This window comes from Cyanistes caeruleus, chromosome 19 (assembly GCF_971803275.1).
Source record: "Cyanistes caeruleus chromosome 19, bCyaCae1.hap1.1, whole genome shotgun sequence".
NCBI classification, from domain to species: Eukaryota; Metazoa; Chordata; class Aves; order Passeriformes; family Paridae; genus Cyanistes; species Cyanistes caeruleus.
In genome coordinates, this window is record NC_141719.1 from 6226768 (window position 1) to 6242868 (window position 16101).

Consider the following 16101-nt stretch of genomic DNA (forward strand, 5'->3'; position numbering starts at 1 on the left):
ATTTTAAAATAAAATTTAACAACTGCAGAAAGGCTTTTGGTTGTTTTTTAAACATTCTATGCAGTGTAAAACAACCAGTTAAATCTCATAGTTCTGCTAAGAACTATATGCACCATTATCTCACAATATTGGTAAGTAAACTTACAGTACACTATACAGCAGCTGCCACACCTGAAGCCACATGACTAAGACAGAAAGAAACCCAGTCCAGAGAAGGAAAAAAATAGTAAGATGTAAAAGTATGATCTTTATTCCTTCTACATCCATACTATATTAACATATTCTGTTCAGTTTCTTGTGTTAGTGCATGATAAAAATCATTCCTGAATTAGAAAAATCAGTTTCCATTTTTCTTACATATCACAAGGTAACTCATGAGCACTTCTGGGTTTTCTGTGGATTTTTTAAATGGGGTATTTTAAAATTAAAATAGACTAACTGGTTTTAATAGAAAGCTATTCTTTCTAGAGCAAACAGTTTTCCAAATACATACTGACCAAGTGTGGCCATAACTGGAGATGGGATTCCAAGGAAAACTGTATCTAAGGGAAGAAACTATCTCCTTCACTGCAAGAGGAGCTAATGTGCCATTATAAAATATTTCATTTCTTCACACTGTGCTGCAGTTTTCTTTAGAGAACATCATTGATATAGTATCAGCCTTACCTTCTGAGAAAAGTCAGGAGGAAGTGTTTTGGCACCAGTAAGTCGTTTCACTAGAAAAGCTTTCCAGTTTGTGTATTTGTGTTGGATGGCTGTTACAAATGAAGGGTTAAAAATAAGCCACTGATTTTTTATTGTGGTCATTAGAGACAATATTAGAGTCTGGAATATGTAAACAAGAAATCCCAGATGACTATTAAGAGGCCTGGATGACAATAATAACAAAAAGCCTCTTCAGAGAATGAATGCTACCCAAGTTTAAGTTTATGGGCCAGGGTAAAGAATTCAATAACCAAGTATAAATAAAATCAGTGCATATTCCCATCATTGATTAGCCAGCTGCTCCCACCCTGATCTTAAAAGCTTTGAGTCACATCAGATGGGCTACTCCAAGAAACACTTTCAGCATCAGCCAAGCTCTTATTTTTCAAAAAGTTAAAATTATTAATACATAAGCATTGAAAGAGTTGTTAGGATAAAAGAATACTTTGATATCTGGACCGTGAGAAAATTTAGTTTAATAAAGAGACCTTGAAATCAATAAATAAGGCTACTATTTACATACTTCGAGGAGGAACTAAGGGCTTCCCACTGGTTGCACACCAACCAACCGGGTGGATGTCAGACCCACAAATGTTGCACCAGAAGTCAAGACTTGAATCATTTTCAAAGCCTTCATATCTCAGCAGAGCATTGTAGCCTGAAAGAAAGCATTTAAAAAAAAAATACAAGAATGAAACAAGACTATAAAGTATGTATGAGTATTTCTTGACCAATCATCATGCACATTACATTGATTTTCTAAATGTAATTTTTAATTGCAAGGTTTTTTTTATGGCACATTTCTGGATGCTATTAATGGACAGAATGGACTGCTTTGATAAATGTGCATGCATTATCTTGTAAGTCAATTTAAATAAAATTAAAATTCTTAAACTATAAATCTTTAGAAGTTGGACATAAGAGGACAAAATTAATTACGCACAGTATCAGCTTTTTCGTATCTTAGATCTGTGACCTTGAATTTCTAACTTTTTACCAATACATGTGATTCATACAATGAGGCTTCTTGAAAGCTCTTGAACTGTCTCCTATCTGCTCTGCACTGCTCTTACTGCACTCTAAGGCAATATTAAAAATACCAAACCAAGGATTGACATTCTCAAGAATCACAGTAGTCAGTGTAGAACAGTGACAGCACTACAATGTGTAACCTACAGGCACAGCACTGCCAACCTGACCAGTGTCAGCATTACACTCACCAGGTGATCACAGACTGAAGTATTTGATCACTTCACACACTTCTTTTGATAATTTTAATTTCAATTAAAACACATTTACCTGCTAATTTTACAATTCCAGCTATCCAGAAGACTTTGGTAGGTAGGCTGCAGTCAGTGTTTGGAACCTCCACTCGCACTCCTTCTGCAATATCACCCCAGCAAGTCCCCATGGGTGCCTGTCAAGGTTGGGGTTAAAAAGCCATCAGCTTACCAAATGAAAATATTTTTTTTGTTATCTCAGTGTTCTACAAACAACTTAAAAAGACAAAACATTCAATATACATATACTATATAGTTAGAAACCATTGTTTCTATGAGAACCTACTTCGATTTTGACTTGATGACTATGTGTAATACTGCAATGGTATCCAATTATTCTTGTGTATTTACTGAAAAAAACCTACAGCATTCCAAGTTTAAATAGCAGTTAAACACAAGCACAAATTGTACATTCTCGAAGGTCAGTTTTATTCTATATTTCAATTAGGAAGAAACTACCAATGTTAGTAAGAATGGTGGAAATGTTACGCAATTCTACTTGCAAGAAAATCATGATACTTGTAGCATAGACATCAAAATCTTTAAATTCTGCAAGTTAGGCATGCTGCTGAAAGAATGCCTAAATTTTTTTTTTTTAATCTATTCTAATGATTTATTATGGTGGGGTTGATTACCCACTGGTTCACATCCTCTCAGAGGAACAGGCTTTCACATCACCTGCAAGTGATCACTCCATGAAGCAGGCAAAAAGAACAGAAGGCTCTGAGTGGCACCTTTTTAATGAACACCAGAAGGAAAGGCACAGCAAGATCCCTCACACAGTCCCATGTGAGGTATATGTTAGGAACAAGAAGGAATATCCACCTGATGAACTCATAAGGGTTTGCAGAAGCTGGTGACAGAAATTACATTTAGTTTGCTATCTCCAGAAGAACATTTTGTTGAACAGAGCATCATGAAATGCCAGTCAAAGATGGTATTGTAGATACCAGAAATGCACAGTGATGAAGAACCTAAATTCTTAACAATAACTCAACTGAATTTATATTGGTAACAAGCTAGAAAACTTCTCATTCTGCATTAAACTTGAGACTACCCAAGAGAGAAGGATTCTTATTTTGGGTGTTTTATAACAATAGTCATATTCATTCTGAGAAAAATAAATTCGTATCAGTTCAGAGATTACTATCAGTTCAGAGATTCAGAGATTGCTATCACTGGGGCAACTGAAGGAGGGACCCTCTGGCTCTGCAGTGTCTCATTTACAAAGCTCTTTGCAAAGCCAGAGAACTGAACTGGTCCTTGGGAATAGCCTCCAACTGCAGAGATTTTTTGCTGAGAGCTACAAGTGAAGAAATCTGCATTAATCCTGAGTAACTGGAAATGACAATATTGGAATTTTGCTGGCAATCAAAGCAATTGCCACTAGCATCACTAGAAGCTGAATTTATCTTAAAAAAGGGAAAAACTTCATTAGTTTAAGTACTTCAGATTATACAAAACTTAAAACTAGTTTTAACTCTTAAAGAAAATATAAGTATGCCAGTTTTTATTCTTGAAGCCTGGTCTCTTCATATTCTGCTATGTCCCATCTACACCAGTCTAGACCACAGAGCTCTCTTCTGCCAACTGGCAGCCTGAGAAAAATCCAACTGAAAAGACAATGGCTTATTTTCACACACAAAACATGCAGATACAACTTAAGTCCCATCCCATACTCACTCCCCTCTCTAGATTGACATGTGTAGGTTTTTGAATTGAACTGGAAAATAAACTTAATCAAACTGCATATTTTAGCAAACCTTGTTGCCTGTCTAGAGATACAGATGAGGCCAAACAATCAAAAATAACAATGCTGAATAATTTCATAATCCAAGCTGCACTCAATTGAAGTACATTTTACCACTTGCTCATCTACTCAGTGGATTCAGAGAGAATAGTATATCAGAACAACACTTCTGACATCAACCTATAATGGAAATTTCATTCCAAGAGCATGGATTGGTATAGACGGAAATAGCAGAAAGTTAAATTTGTCCTTGTCTGTGAAAACATTGGTTCTGCTAGTTCTCCTACACCAATCCATATGGCTCACCCTTTCAAGAAGGAAGCCATCCTGTGCAGCATCACTGCTGAAATGTCAGACAGTGGTACTGTCCTGAGGGCTGGTTTACAGCACACCTGTTACACTGCACCATCTTAGTCTCCTTCACTCATTAGGGATATTCTTAAGGCAGGAAGACCTGGATAAACCAGAGCTGTGACAGCTGTCTTCCTTCATCTCTCCTCTGTCTGATCTGATTAATCAATCAATGTTTGAAGAGTGCTTTTAAAAACTCAAAACACCACTAGAGAAGTGTTAAATCTTACTTATCTGCTGGCTGGAAGGTGACTGCAGTCTGGATTGGCATAGTGTGAACTAGCAGAACCATCATTTACAGGTAAGAACAAATTTACCTTTCAGACTCATGATGAAGAGATCCACTTCACATCACTCCCAAACAAGGAAGAGCTGGTTCCTGGCTTCCTTCTCCGGGACATGACCTGGGAGGGGTCTATCTGTGAGCACCAAGGGCCTTCTCTGCAAGGTAAGGTGCAATCAGGAAGGGCCTGTTTGACAGGAGCACCTAAAGGCCAAGTATTCCCACATATGCACCTGAATGAAGAGCTCACATGGCTTAAATAAGTGGCCTCTAAAGGTTTTGGATGGCATCAACACTGCCATGATTCCAGACTTTAAATCAGGATTTTAATGGCAAATCCTGATGGTGATGCTACTAATTCCTGAATTGTACGGAATGCTGAAACCTTGTGTGTGAGCAGTGCCCCAACAACAGGTAATGCCAGAGGAGAAAACATACAAAAGGATTTAAACAAAAACCTTCAAAGCAGAGCACTGCCACCCAGTGTAGCATCCTGGAAATGCTCCCTTAAATCACTGGATAGAGTTTAAGAACACAAGAAACCAAGAGAATGGAAATATTCTGGCGCAGAATAAAATTCATTTGGAAAAAAGAACTTCATTAAATGTGCCTCTCAGTAGCAACAGAGTGAAAATAAATAATTGCTCTTAATTGTGCATAAAATTGTCCAGTAAGTGGTACTGAAAAACAACTCAAACCACTGTAATTTGCTTTCCATTGTAGGAATGGCTTGAACTAATAAAAGCAACTATAGAAAAGAGTAAAAAGTGTTTAGAGAAAAAAAGTGGAATGCAGGTCTGCAGTGAGCTCACTGAATGTGACTAAGCTATAACTCAATATTAAAAACATTAAATTGAGTTTTTTTTTCCTTGCAGCAGCTACTGCTGTGTTCCTGATTAATGCAATTTGACAAAATAAAAAAAGAGGCTGCAAGGTGCACAAATGGGAATTCTGGCATTGTCATGGGCTTCCTGTAGGACATAAACCAAAGCAGTTCCCTGCTCCAATTCACTGAATGCTGAAGTTATGGGCATGGCCACCCTACTGCTACTGAATTTCATTAGTGTTACTCAACACTCAAGTCTGCAACAAAGGTAACATGGAAGCAAAAAGCACATCAAAATACTTTGAAATTAATTCTTATCACAAAGAAAGAGAGAGACAGCTTCCCAAGATTTAGATACTTTAATTCTAAAATGTAACTGTTTTAAATTGAAGAAGAAATAAATTCCAAGGAAAAAAAAAAAAACAGAAAAACTGATGTGTGAAATCTACATCAGACCTGAGATACTAAAGAATTCCAGATTATTAAAAAAATAATTAATAAGCCAAATCTCACATCTCATATCCTTAAATTTTCTTTAATATTGATCCTAATGTTCCCTATCAAATATCCATACAGATACACCCAATAAAACCAGAAAATTCAATGTATTTTATTGAAAAATTAATTTCAGGGTAGATATGTCATGGTATTACTGTAAATTCAAAACTTTGGTCATGAATAGAATAAGCTTTATATACTCCATCACACACATACAGGTGTATGAAATCCATAATACAGATGGTAAACGAACATCAACTAATACAAACTTTTACAAATCAAAGCAATACCCAGCACACAGAAAACAGCAATAATCTTTACAGAAAGACAAAAAGAATATTGTTTAATTATCAGTGGAGAGTGGGACAAAGAGAAGAATCTAACAAAAGAGTGCTAATGTGTTTTTCAGATTCTGACTAGTTTAAATAATGTATTTTTCAAATAAATAATTACAGTAAAGTTAAATGCAAATCATACCCTTATAAAACTAACTCATATCCATCAAAGAAGTAGAAATCTCCAAATAAAACTGTAGGATTTGCATTTTACTTCTATGAAAAAGGAAAATGAGGATAGAAAAGACACAGCTTTCAGGCTACTTGGTAGTACTGTTGCCATTATCTTGCAAAAATTTTCGAGGTACGATGTGACCATGAGTGTGGTCTTGCTTTGCACTATTGGGGCAACATAAAATAAATATAAATAAAATATAACGTTGGAGCATAGTTTACAAGTGGCCTGACGATTGTAGCTGCTTCTATTAGAGGATGCCACCCATCCTGAGACATTTGTAGATGTAATAGCACAGCCCATGTTATCAAACGATACGGTTCGATACGGACTGATGAAATCACTTATTACATGTACATAGCTGTGAAAGCAAAGTGCAAACATGCTGACTCAAGCATGCAGGATTTGATACAAATTCCCCAAGTTCCCCTAATGCAAGGCTTTATTCTGAGCAGTAGCTGAGGCCTCTAAGGATAAAGGGTGCTATTCACAAAGTGCCAACTGTCAGGAGCCCTCAAATCCCACTAGTTTATGAGCTGAGAGGGCCCAGCAGGAATTCCTGAGCTGAAGAAAACATGTGTCTCTTCTCCCTCATGGACAACCTCCATGAAGCAAAATGTTTGCTTTGATTACCACTTTCAGCGCAAAATTTTGAGCAAAATATATTTTCCCCATCCACTAATTTCCTCAGTCATTAAAGAATGTCTTTTTGTCTGTAAAACAAAGAAAACTAGCTTTTGAAATTTCAGATTTCCAAAGAGCCTTCATCTTCCCCCATACTAGATTACCTGGCAGAACAACTGACATGGAGAATCTGACTAAAAATGAAGAAAGAAAACCCTAAATCTAAATGTGTAACAAAAAGATTGGTCCAACACAATGGAACAAGCCTGACTTAATCTAAAAAGCCTTTTGTAACTGTTTTCAGTATAGCTTGACTTCGTTGGTTTGTTACTCTGCAGTACATGGGATGATTTTGTGAGCTGAACAAAAGAAAAACAATTCTCAACATAAGAAAAACAATTCTCAAGTATGTAAGAGCCTTCCTTTTTGTTTATGAGAGTGTATATATGAAAAAAGTAACTGATGGTGTTCAGAAAGGTATTAAATGACAAATTATCTAAAAAGCAGTCATACAGTAATATTTCATAGATCACAAAGAGTACTTGGATATTGAACGTTCTGGAAGAATGAATTCAAGAACTTCCACAGACTCAGACACACAGAGGGGAAGAAAGAACAAACTGAGAAATACTCACGTGTTTAAAGCAGGTAACAGGAGCTGCTGTAAAGCTATTACTATTGATGTAGTTACCCCAGCTGAAACCTTCCACAGGGACAGCTGCTAAGGGAAAGTTATTTTAGTTAGGAAGTTGCTAATGAGGCACAAATCTTGCAGTATTTTTGTCTCAGCTCCGTTTATATGCTATTACCTGCTTTTGTCTTGGCCTGGTTTTGTAAAGTTGCTTGATACTGGGCATATGCTGCTAATTTAGCCACTAAGGGCTGTTTTTGTAGAACTTTAGCCTTCTTTGTTGGAGGTTTACCCTAAAAAAAGCCAACAACCCAAGTAAATAACATCTTTCTAAACTCCCATCCGGAAATTTCCACAGGTTTGAAGCTATCTTTGGCAGATTTAAACTAAAATTAGAAGTACACAGAGACTAAATATCACCCAAACACATGCATTATAAAAATAAATTAAAAAACCGGTAGTAAGGATTGTCCAAAAGATGACTTTTGTACTACTATCTCAACTTGAACAGCATTATAGATTCACTGTTGTTTACCTGAAAAAAAGATATCTCTTGAAAGCAGGTCAAAAGGAAGAACTTTTAATCTAACCCATAGCAAAGCAATTTCATGGCATTTGTTGCAATGAATTTGAGACAGGGTTTAATGATATTTCTTAACACTTCTCTTTGAATACTACAAACATGCCTGGATGATTATTTGATTAATACTTTAAGTCAACGGACATATATCTATTTTGCAACTCTACAAAGAAAATCCTCAAACCCAAGAAACTTATCTTAAAACATGCAGCCATCTGTACAAATACCCAGTTTCACCACCACAGATGACAGAAGAGATGTAAAGAAAATGGTGTCTGTACCGCTACCTGAAGCCTGGCCAGAATGCTGGCCTTCTTGGAGTTGGAGGAGTAGCTTCTGGAGCATGACACGCTGCAGAAGCGCTTGGTTTTAGAGTAAAAAGCGTCCCGGACACCAACCATCCCACACATCTCACATGTAGCTAATCAGAGGAGAGAAAAACAAAACCCAAAATGTTAAGAGGATAGTTAATACAGTAGTAAAAATTCAGAACAAAGAGGACAGAATGAAGGTCCTGGAGGTGCTACAATTAAATGGATTCTAAGGGTTTGACCCCAAAGAAAATTGCACAGGAAAATAAATTTAAAACAGCACCATATATATCAGTGAAACAACCAAGAATCTCAAGTTCTTGGTGAAACATTGCCTCTTTCTGCTCCCTATTAAGTTCACCCCTGGTGGAAGTGAATGACCCAGCTAAATCAGCTCAAGCCGATTTTTGGTTTTTCACTGTTCCTAAGGAACCATCTGCTTTGAATCTGGGGCTACCAATCTTTATTTCCTCTAAATATTGAATATTTGCAACCTGAAATAAAACCAGACCTTTTGTTTGATTTTAAATTAGTATACACCAAATACTCCAGCCCACCAATGTTTTTTTCTGGCTATAATCATGTTTCAGAGGTGGACAGCACCACACACCATGTATTCCATGATGAGTAAGACTCAGAGACTAACTAATGCCAGTGAGACAATACCCAAATTCTGCCCAGAGAGAGCTCTACACTAATCTCTAGGATTTCACATAAAATATTTTTCCCTGCTAACAAAAGAAATCTTCCCTTTTAAGTTTATTTTCCTAGAATCCTCCAACTCACAGCTAGTAAGGAGTGAACAGGTATACACTAACACGTTTTATACACCAGCAGTAATGAAGTTTTCTTAGCATAGGAAGAAATATATCTAAATGTATTCTAAATGTAACATAAAGGGTAAAGAGAAGGTATGTCCTGGCATAGATAGAACACACTGACATTGTCCTCAAAGTTCCAAGAATAAAACCAATGCATATGAGAATACACACATGCATTTGCAGACACAACACATTTGACAGGAGAGCAGATGTTCCCATACTATTTCTTCCATGACAGCAGGATTCAAATGCTCTCTTATTTCAGTATAGCAGAACCCAAATAATTCCCCCTGCCAAAACCAACCAACCCCAGCCCTTTAGCTGCTTTAGGCCCTTTTCAGCTGGGACCAACATTTGGGATGGGACCCTCACAACCCAGCACAGGCTAAAACCCATCAATATCCAGCTCCTTGCATTCACACAGCACATACTTACCCATGCCAGATTTGCCATCTGGATAAGTATAAACTTGCCCATTGTTCTTGATAATTGGGAGACTAGATGGCAAAGGAGCAACTTCCTCCTCACTTTCATCTGAACTGGAGCTGCTGCTGGTGTCCTCACTACAACTATCATAACCGTCAAACATCCCGAATGAGTCTCGGCGTTTCCTTTCCACTTGGGAACTATGTTCTGTCTAAAAATTAAAAATAACCAAACAACAAAAAAAACAAAGAATAGCAGAATTTTCTGAATGCAAAGATTTGAGTCAAACTTAAAAAGTTTCACAGGTCAGTCTTAAAGCAGATATTCTAAGGCACTGCTGTATCAACACAGACATGTGCCATGTATTGCCAATTAAGTGAGCATTAGTATAATCAAAACTGGCCAATTTTTGGTGTTGTGATATATAGGAAGAAAAAAAATCTATCTCGTGATCCACTGAGAATACATAGGAACCATCCATACATTTAGTTTCCTTGGTATCTTTAGAGTTCATTAAGCCTGATGTGCTAAACACTGACAGCCACAGGGATCTTTTATGCAAATGAGCACATTCCAGATGGCTGCAGCCAATTCCACTAAAATTCATTCATTTGAGAAAGCTGGGCAGAGAAAAGACAGTTCAATCAAGAGGGCACTTATATCACAGGAACAGGAATGAGAGGCTCTCTGCTCTCATTGGCTTGTGGGGTTATCCATAAATCACTCAGCTCCCCTACGAGTCCATGACTCCTGTGTGAAGCAGGAACACCTCTGCAGCTCACAGGGCTGTTCTGAGGATTAATACATTAACCATTATGAAGAGCTCAGTTACTATGGCAATAGGGTCTGTACAAATGCTGAAAGAGAGAAAGGTGACTAATTTGCCACTGTCATATACAAAAAGCTTGTTACATAATAGTTTTTGTATAATCAAAAAATCTGAAGTAGGATAAAACCACATAATTTTGAAGAAGGCATGACAGTTAAGCAATTTCCAGCAAAGACATTAAAGAAGCAAGAGATTAACTAATGTACTTTTTCTGAAGCACATCCACCACATGCATTTTGATAGTGACAATTTTCACTTTATTAATAACACATTTATTAATAATTTATTAATAACATTTATTTTTAATAAACACATTTATTACTAACGCAACTCTATTGAAACAAGGCTACTCCTATGTGAACTGCTCTAATTAAGCTAAAAATATATTTTATGTTTCATATTATTTTCATAATCTTAAACAGTATCTACTAAGTTTGAGAGGAAATAACAAACAAAGAGAAAACAAAGAAATTCTACAATAAAAATGCAAGTTAGTGGAATGAAGTACAGAGAAAAGAGAAGGAAAATTAAGAAAGCCTTTGGCTCAACTTTCCTTTCCAAGAGATAAATTTATTTAAAAGTCAGTGTTGACAGTAAAGTAATGTGATTGGGCTTTTCCTTCTTAAATTTCATTTGGATTCATAGCTTCAAGATTTCATCACAATTCCCCAAATCCTTTTCCTAGAGCATATGCCTGAACATCTTTATTGTTAGATTTCACTCAAGCCTTTTTCAGCCATGCTATCCCTTTATTATATTATATTCTTCTTTGTAATCTAAATAAATCCTATTATGGAAGAATTCCCTAATAGGTACAAGGGAAAACTGATTTCCACACTGACCCAATCCTAGCATGTAATTATTTAAAAAAAGTATTTCCCAAAACCCCAGTAAGCACAAAAGGTTATGCAATAAGGCAAACACTTTTAACACACTTGCAGTAGTTCTGAAGCAAAACAACAAAAAAAGTCAGTGTAATGTTAATTATGAATATACTCCTCAGCTAAAAAAAAAAATTAAAATGGTATTAAACCAAATCAAATTTACAATAGGGCATAACCTAGCAACTACCTCAAGGCACTGAAGCCAGCAATTAGGGTGCCTGTGGCATTATTAGAGGAAAGAGAGTCACAGCAGACAAAGCCCAGCCCTGACCCATGCTGGCAGCAGTGTCACCTACCCTGTGTCACCTGTCCCATCTGCCACCAACATGCGTGACCAGTGACTTGTTGTGTGTGCACATGTGTGCAGCTTAAGGCAGAAGCTGAGTGCAATGTTGCCATGGATACAGTGTCCTGCCAACACTGCCTTGAATTTTCAGAGCAGATGAAAACTAGTCATCTTCCTCAAAATTTCAGGAGCTCCTTAATATCTCACAGTATTTAAGTTCTCTTGACCACAGTTTCTGCTAAGATACAAAGTGATTCCATATGAACTATTCCCAGAAGTACTACCAGAGCACTATGATACTTAGAAGGCTTTATGGACAGAAACTCATGGTATTTCAGAGCTCAGGGAAGGATGTCCCTCTTCATGCCCTCATCCTATCTAAGTCAGCTGATCTGATTTCACTGAGAGATTAGGGCCTCATTCCATACCAAAGTGTGGTTCTATGGCTTCAGCCCTCTTACGGAGGCTGCAGTACAAGCCAGTCTCAGGATATCCCCTTCCCACTCCAGACTGGAGAACCTTACACCTATAGGGTGATACCTTTGCTCAGTGCTCTGTTGGTAGAGGTCTGAAATGCTGTTGCCACTCAGAAGGAATTGAAGTGCAGCCCATTCCCAGTGCCTCCAACACCCCATGCCAGCTCTGCTCCCACTGCCAGGAAAGGTGGAAGAAGAACCAGGAAGCTGGGGGCAAGGTGAAGGACCAGAAGCTGAAGCACAGGGCAAGGTGACCACCACAACAGTGCACCTTGTTCTTTTTGCTGCTCTTTTGCAACACTTCCATTTATAACCTCCATATTACTGCTAAGCTCTTTTTGCCAAAATATCCAGAGATAGGAAGAAAAACAGTTTCTCTTCATCAATGGAAAGCTGGGCCCTCAATTAGGAAAAAATCATTCTTCGGCATTACACAATTTCAAGAGTAGCAATCATCAAGTTTTTGAGTTTAACTACACTGTCAAAACAAATCTCATGTATCACCTTTCTATTTACTTAATATTCAGCCAACTTGTTCCAATTCAAAATCATTGAACATCAAATCTGCAATTCAAATCAGCAACTTTGCTTACCATTTTAAAACAATACTGTAGTTTTAATAAAACATTTGTATACCAGCTTTTGCCCGAAGATGAACACATTTGCCAGATAATTTATGCAGGACATTCTTAACGTTAATTTGTAGTTATTACCTGGATTACAACTGGGGAAACTACTCAAAATGTTTTATGAGATTTCAAAATGGTAGAGTTTGCAGGAAAAAAAACCAAAATAAAATACTTTGTACACAAAAGTAGGTGGAAGTTCGGGAAGATGATATAAACACACACCTATGCTGGAATTTTGTTAGAGCACATCAAAACACTTCTACTTTGATAATAAACACCACAGAGGTTCTTTTTAACTCATGTTGAAACACAGCATTTGTAGAAATGAACATGAGGAATCTTTGATAACTCTTCCTGTAGAATTTGGGTGAACAAAAGAAAAGGAGCTCTGGAAGTGAAAAAAGTTGGGAGCACTGCTCTGAATTCAAAGGTCAAAGACACGTCCTTACAAAAAGGACAATGCAACAATTATAAATAAGATAAAGCAGGGGCTTTGGTACAGCAGCAGCCTGCAATTCCTGCTGAGTTCTTGCTAACTGGTTCCACCTTTTTCTTTTGAAAATTAAGTACAAAATTTCCCCCTTTCTGATTTTCTAGGGCGTCAATCTTTTTCCAGAAGCTCTCAACCACCTCGTCAACCGTTCCTTTAGTGCTGGTGGCCTCTAATACACTATGATGAGCTTCATCAGAGATACCAGGAAATTGGAACCATCTACCCCATGCACACATTCTCTGTCCCTTTGTTGTTTTCCCTCCTATCTTCAGAAAAGGCAAAAGGAGAACCCAGGAAATGACAGGTCAAAGAGCCTCATCTCATCCCTGGTGAGGTGATGGAACAAGCAATGCTGGAAGCCATTTCTAGGCATGTGAAGGACAAGAAATTCTTGACGAGTCCTTTTAGGCTCCACAGACAACAGCAACATCTTGTCTGTCCAAAGCAGCATTTCACCACAGCAGCTGCAGGGCCTTGGATTCAAAAACAGGTGTGGAAAAAAAAAACCAACCAAAAAAACCCCCCCAAAAAACCAACCCTCAAATCAACATCTAACCAGTTTTCTACTCTTCAAAGCTGGACTTAGCACTAAAAATCATGCTGAGGAAATTGTCTTTTCCTCAAAACATAACTTGATACTGTCCAGCTTCTAACAAACCAGGGAACAGCCTCCTCTCTAACCACAAAAAACTGCTTGCAGCAGGAGCCTGGCTTTTGATAAAACAGAATCTTGCAGCTGGTTAATGCCAAAAGAGCAGCAGTGAGTAACTACTCCACTAATACAGTCTACCTGTACATTAAGCAGAAGTAATGCACAAACAAAAGAACAAGACAAACTTTCAGGCATTCTGGCTAAGGCTTATTTTCTTGTTAAGATTATTGGTTCCTCAAAAGAGGTTTTCAGTCAGAGCACTGTGAAATGTAGCGTGAGCAGCACTGGCAAATTACCCTGTACTATTTGCTCGGGGGGTTTTCTTGCATACTTTTCTTTATTGAAGGGATGGGTGGAGAAAGGAACTCTTAAGAACTGCTTTCTTATTCTGCCCAACTTCCCATTTTCCTGTTCTTCTCCCTGTGAATACTTGACAACAGAGCATTTTTAAGAAATACTCTTAACTAAGCATTATATAAGGCAAATGGTATGAAAAGGAATAAAGTTAAGGAAACTGGTTTCCCTGACAGCAGGAAGGCAACTCTAAACAAATAAAAAAATAACCAGTTTCTCACTCTTAACATACATTTTTATATATATATACACACACATTGAATTTGATCAGCACATTATAGCATACATTATTTGAGTGTAGTAACTACTCTTACAACACAAAACAGTGGGCACAAAGGGTGAGCAATCCTTGGCAAAAACTAAAACCATTTCATGTTATTTAGACATTAGACACTTAACTCAGGAAATGGCTTCAGTGTCTTGATGAAGACTATGCTCAAGCATTGGCTAAATTTATGCAAAAGATTTTTGAAGGTAAAAACTTGCAAGAAAAACACCCCATTATTATGTAGCCAAACCTCTTGCCCCCAGGTAAGTGCATCTGGCCACAGGAGAATGATCCAAAACAGCCACAGAAAGGCTGCAAACCACTCCAAATGGTTGTTGTTACTTTTAAATTCAGTCTGGGGCTTGAATTCAGAATGGCAGCAATTTAGAGCTTGGAGTACAAGAGCTGCAGCTCAGCAAAGGCATACCAGCACTTGAACAGAGGCATCACTTCCTATACTCAGCTCCAACCCCCCCCAAATAGGACAGAACTACAGACAGATGGGTTCTGAGACCAAGGTCAACAATGAGGTCACCACAACCTTCAAGCCAAGGGTCTGTTGTAAGACAGATTTACTTTAATCACATATCCTTAATGGATCCAAGGGTATTTCCAAGTTAGACTTAGATTTGATGCACAGGTTTTGTTTTCAAAAGTTCATTGAGGCTTTATGCCACAAACTTAGTTTCACCTCTGGATGTCAAGGAAACACTACAACAGAATTAATTTATTGCAACTCTTCTGAACTCAAGTTGGCCAAAATAATTTACAGTAGAATAGTTACTTGTGCCTGTGGAACTGAAGCCTAATTATGCCTCAGAACACAACCAAAAAAGAAAATTCAAACATGGTACCAATTTAAAGAAAACACACTTTCAGCTTTCATTAAAAACAAACAAACAAAAAACCCCCAAGCTAAACATCTTGGGATTCTTGGAAATCAGAACCAACCAAACTTACTTTTTTTATATAAGCAACTCACCTCTATCTGGAAATGTGCCTTCCACTCTTATTATAAGTAAAATCTCTGCTGGAAAATTACAGAAATGTTTTTTCCTGTCTCTTCATTTGCTATGTATGACAGCATTTTGTCTGAAGCCAGTTTCTGCTGTTTGCCAATGGTTTTGTCCATAGCCTCTTCCCCAGGGGGTTTCACACAAGAGGGGAGACTCTTTCATAAAAAAATATATCACATTAGCAGGAAATTTTGGAGGGGGGTGTGATGATTAATATGTGAAATATCTGAGTTTTGATAAAACTAAAAATCTGTTACAAACTCCATTACGTTTCTACAAAGCCTTTACAGGAGTATCTGGAAGAGGCAAATATTTCACTTTAAACACTGTGTTACCATTAAAAAAACCAAACCAAACCAAAATTTAAATGTAAAGGACCCCAAAACCACCACCAACCCAAAACCAAAGTCTTCAACTCCTGAATTCATTCCACGTGCTCAGAGACAGGCTCAGCAAATGATCCCATATGCCCAGAGTGTACCAACTTACCTGACAAATGAAGGAATGCAGTACTGGTTTGCAGAAGATATGAAAAGCCTTGCAAAATTAAATCAAATTTTAAAAGGTAAGAAAAATGAAAGCCAACGAGAGGGAACATTTGTGCATGTTACCATTGCT

At 37.5% G+C, this 16101-nt stretch overlaps 1 protein-coding gene across 16 annotated transcripts in view; it reads right to left on the reverse strand.

Moving 5' to 3' along the window:
- Positions 1 to 16101, reverse strand: part of MBTD1 (mbt domain containing 1) — a 35574-nt gene that overhangs the window by 17916 nt on the left and 1557 nt on the right. For 2 of the 16 annotated variants that reach the window (XM_023938710.2, XM_023938707.2), the window contains exons 1-8: positions 15450 to 15582; positions 9606 to 9807; positions 8320 to 8459; positions 7637 to 7751; positions 7463 to 7548; positions 2005 to 2122; positions 1229 to 1363; positions 667 to 755 (exon numbers count right to left, since the gene is read on the reverse strand). In XM_023938710.2, the coding sequence (XP_023794478.1) occupies positions 667 to 755; positions 1229 to 1363; positions 2005 to 2122; positions 7463 to 7548; positions 7637 to 7751; positions 8320 to 8459; positions 9606 to 9759 (837 nt within the window). In that variant the 5' untranslated portion in view covers positions 9760 to 9807; positions 15450 to 15582. Of the gene's footprint in view, positions 1 to 666; positions 756 to 1228; positions 1364 to 2004; positions 2123 to 7462; positions 7549 to 7636; positions 7752 to 8319; positions 8460 to 9605; positions 9808 to 15449; positions 15639 to 15972; positions 16021 to 16101 lie in introns of those variants that run through there. The other 14 variants (XM_086857688.1, XM_086857690.1, XM_086857687.1 and 11 more) reach the window with 10 other exon arrangements.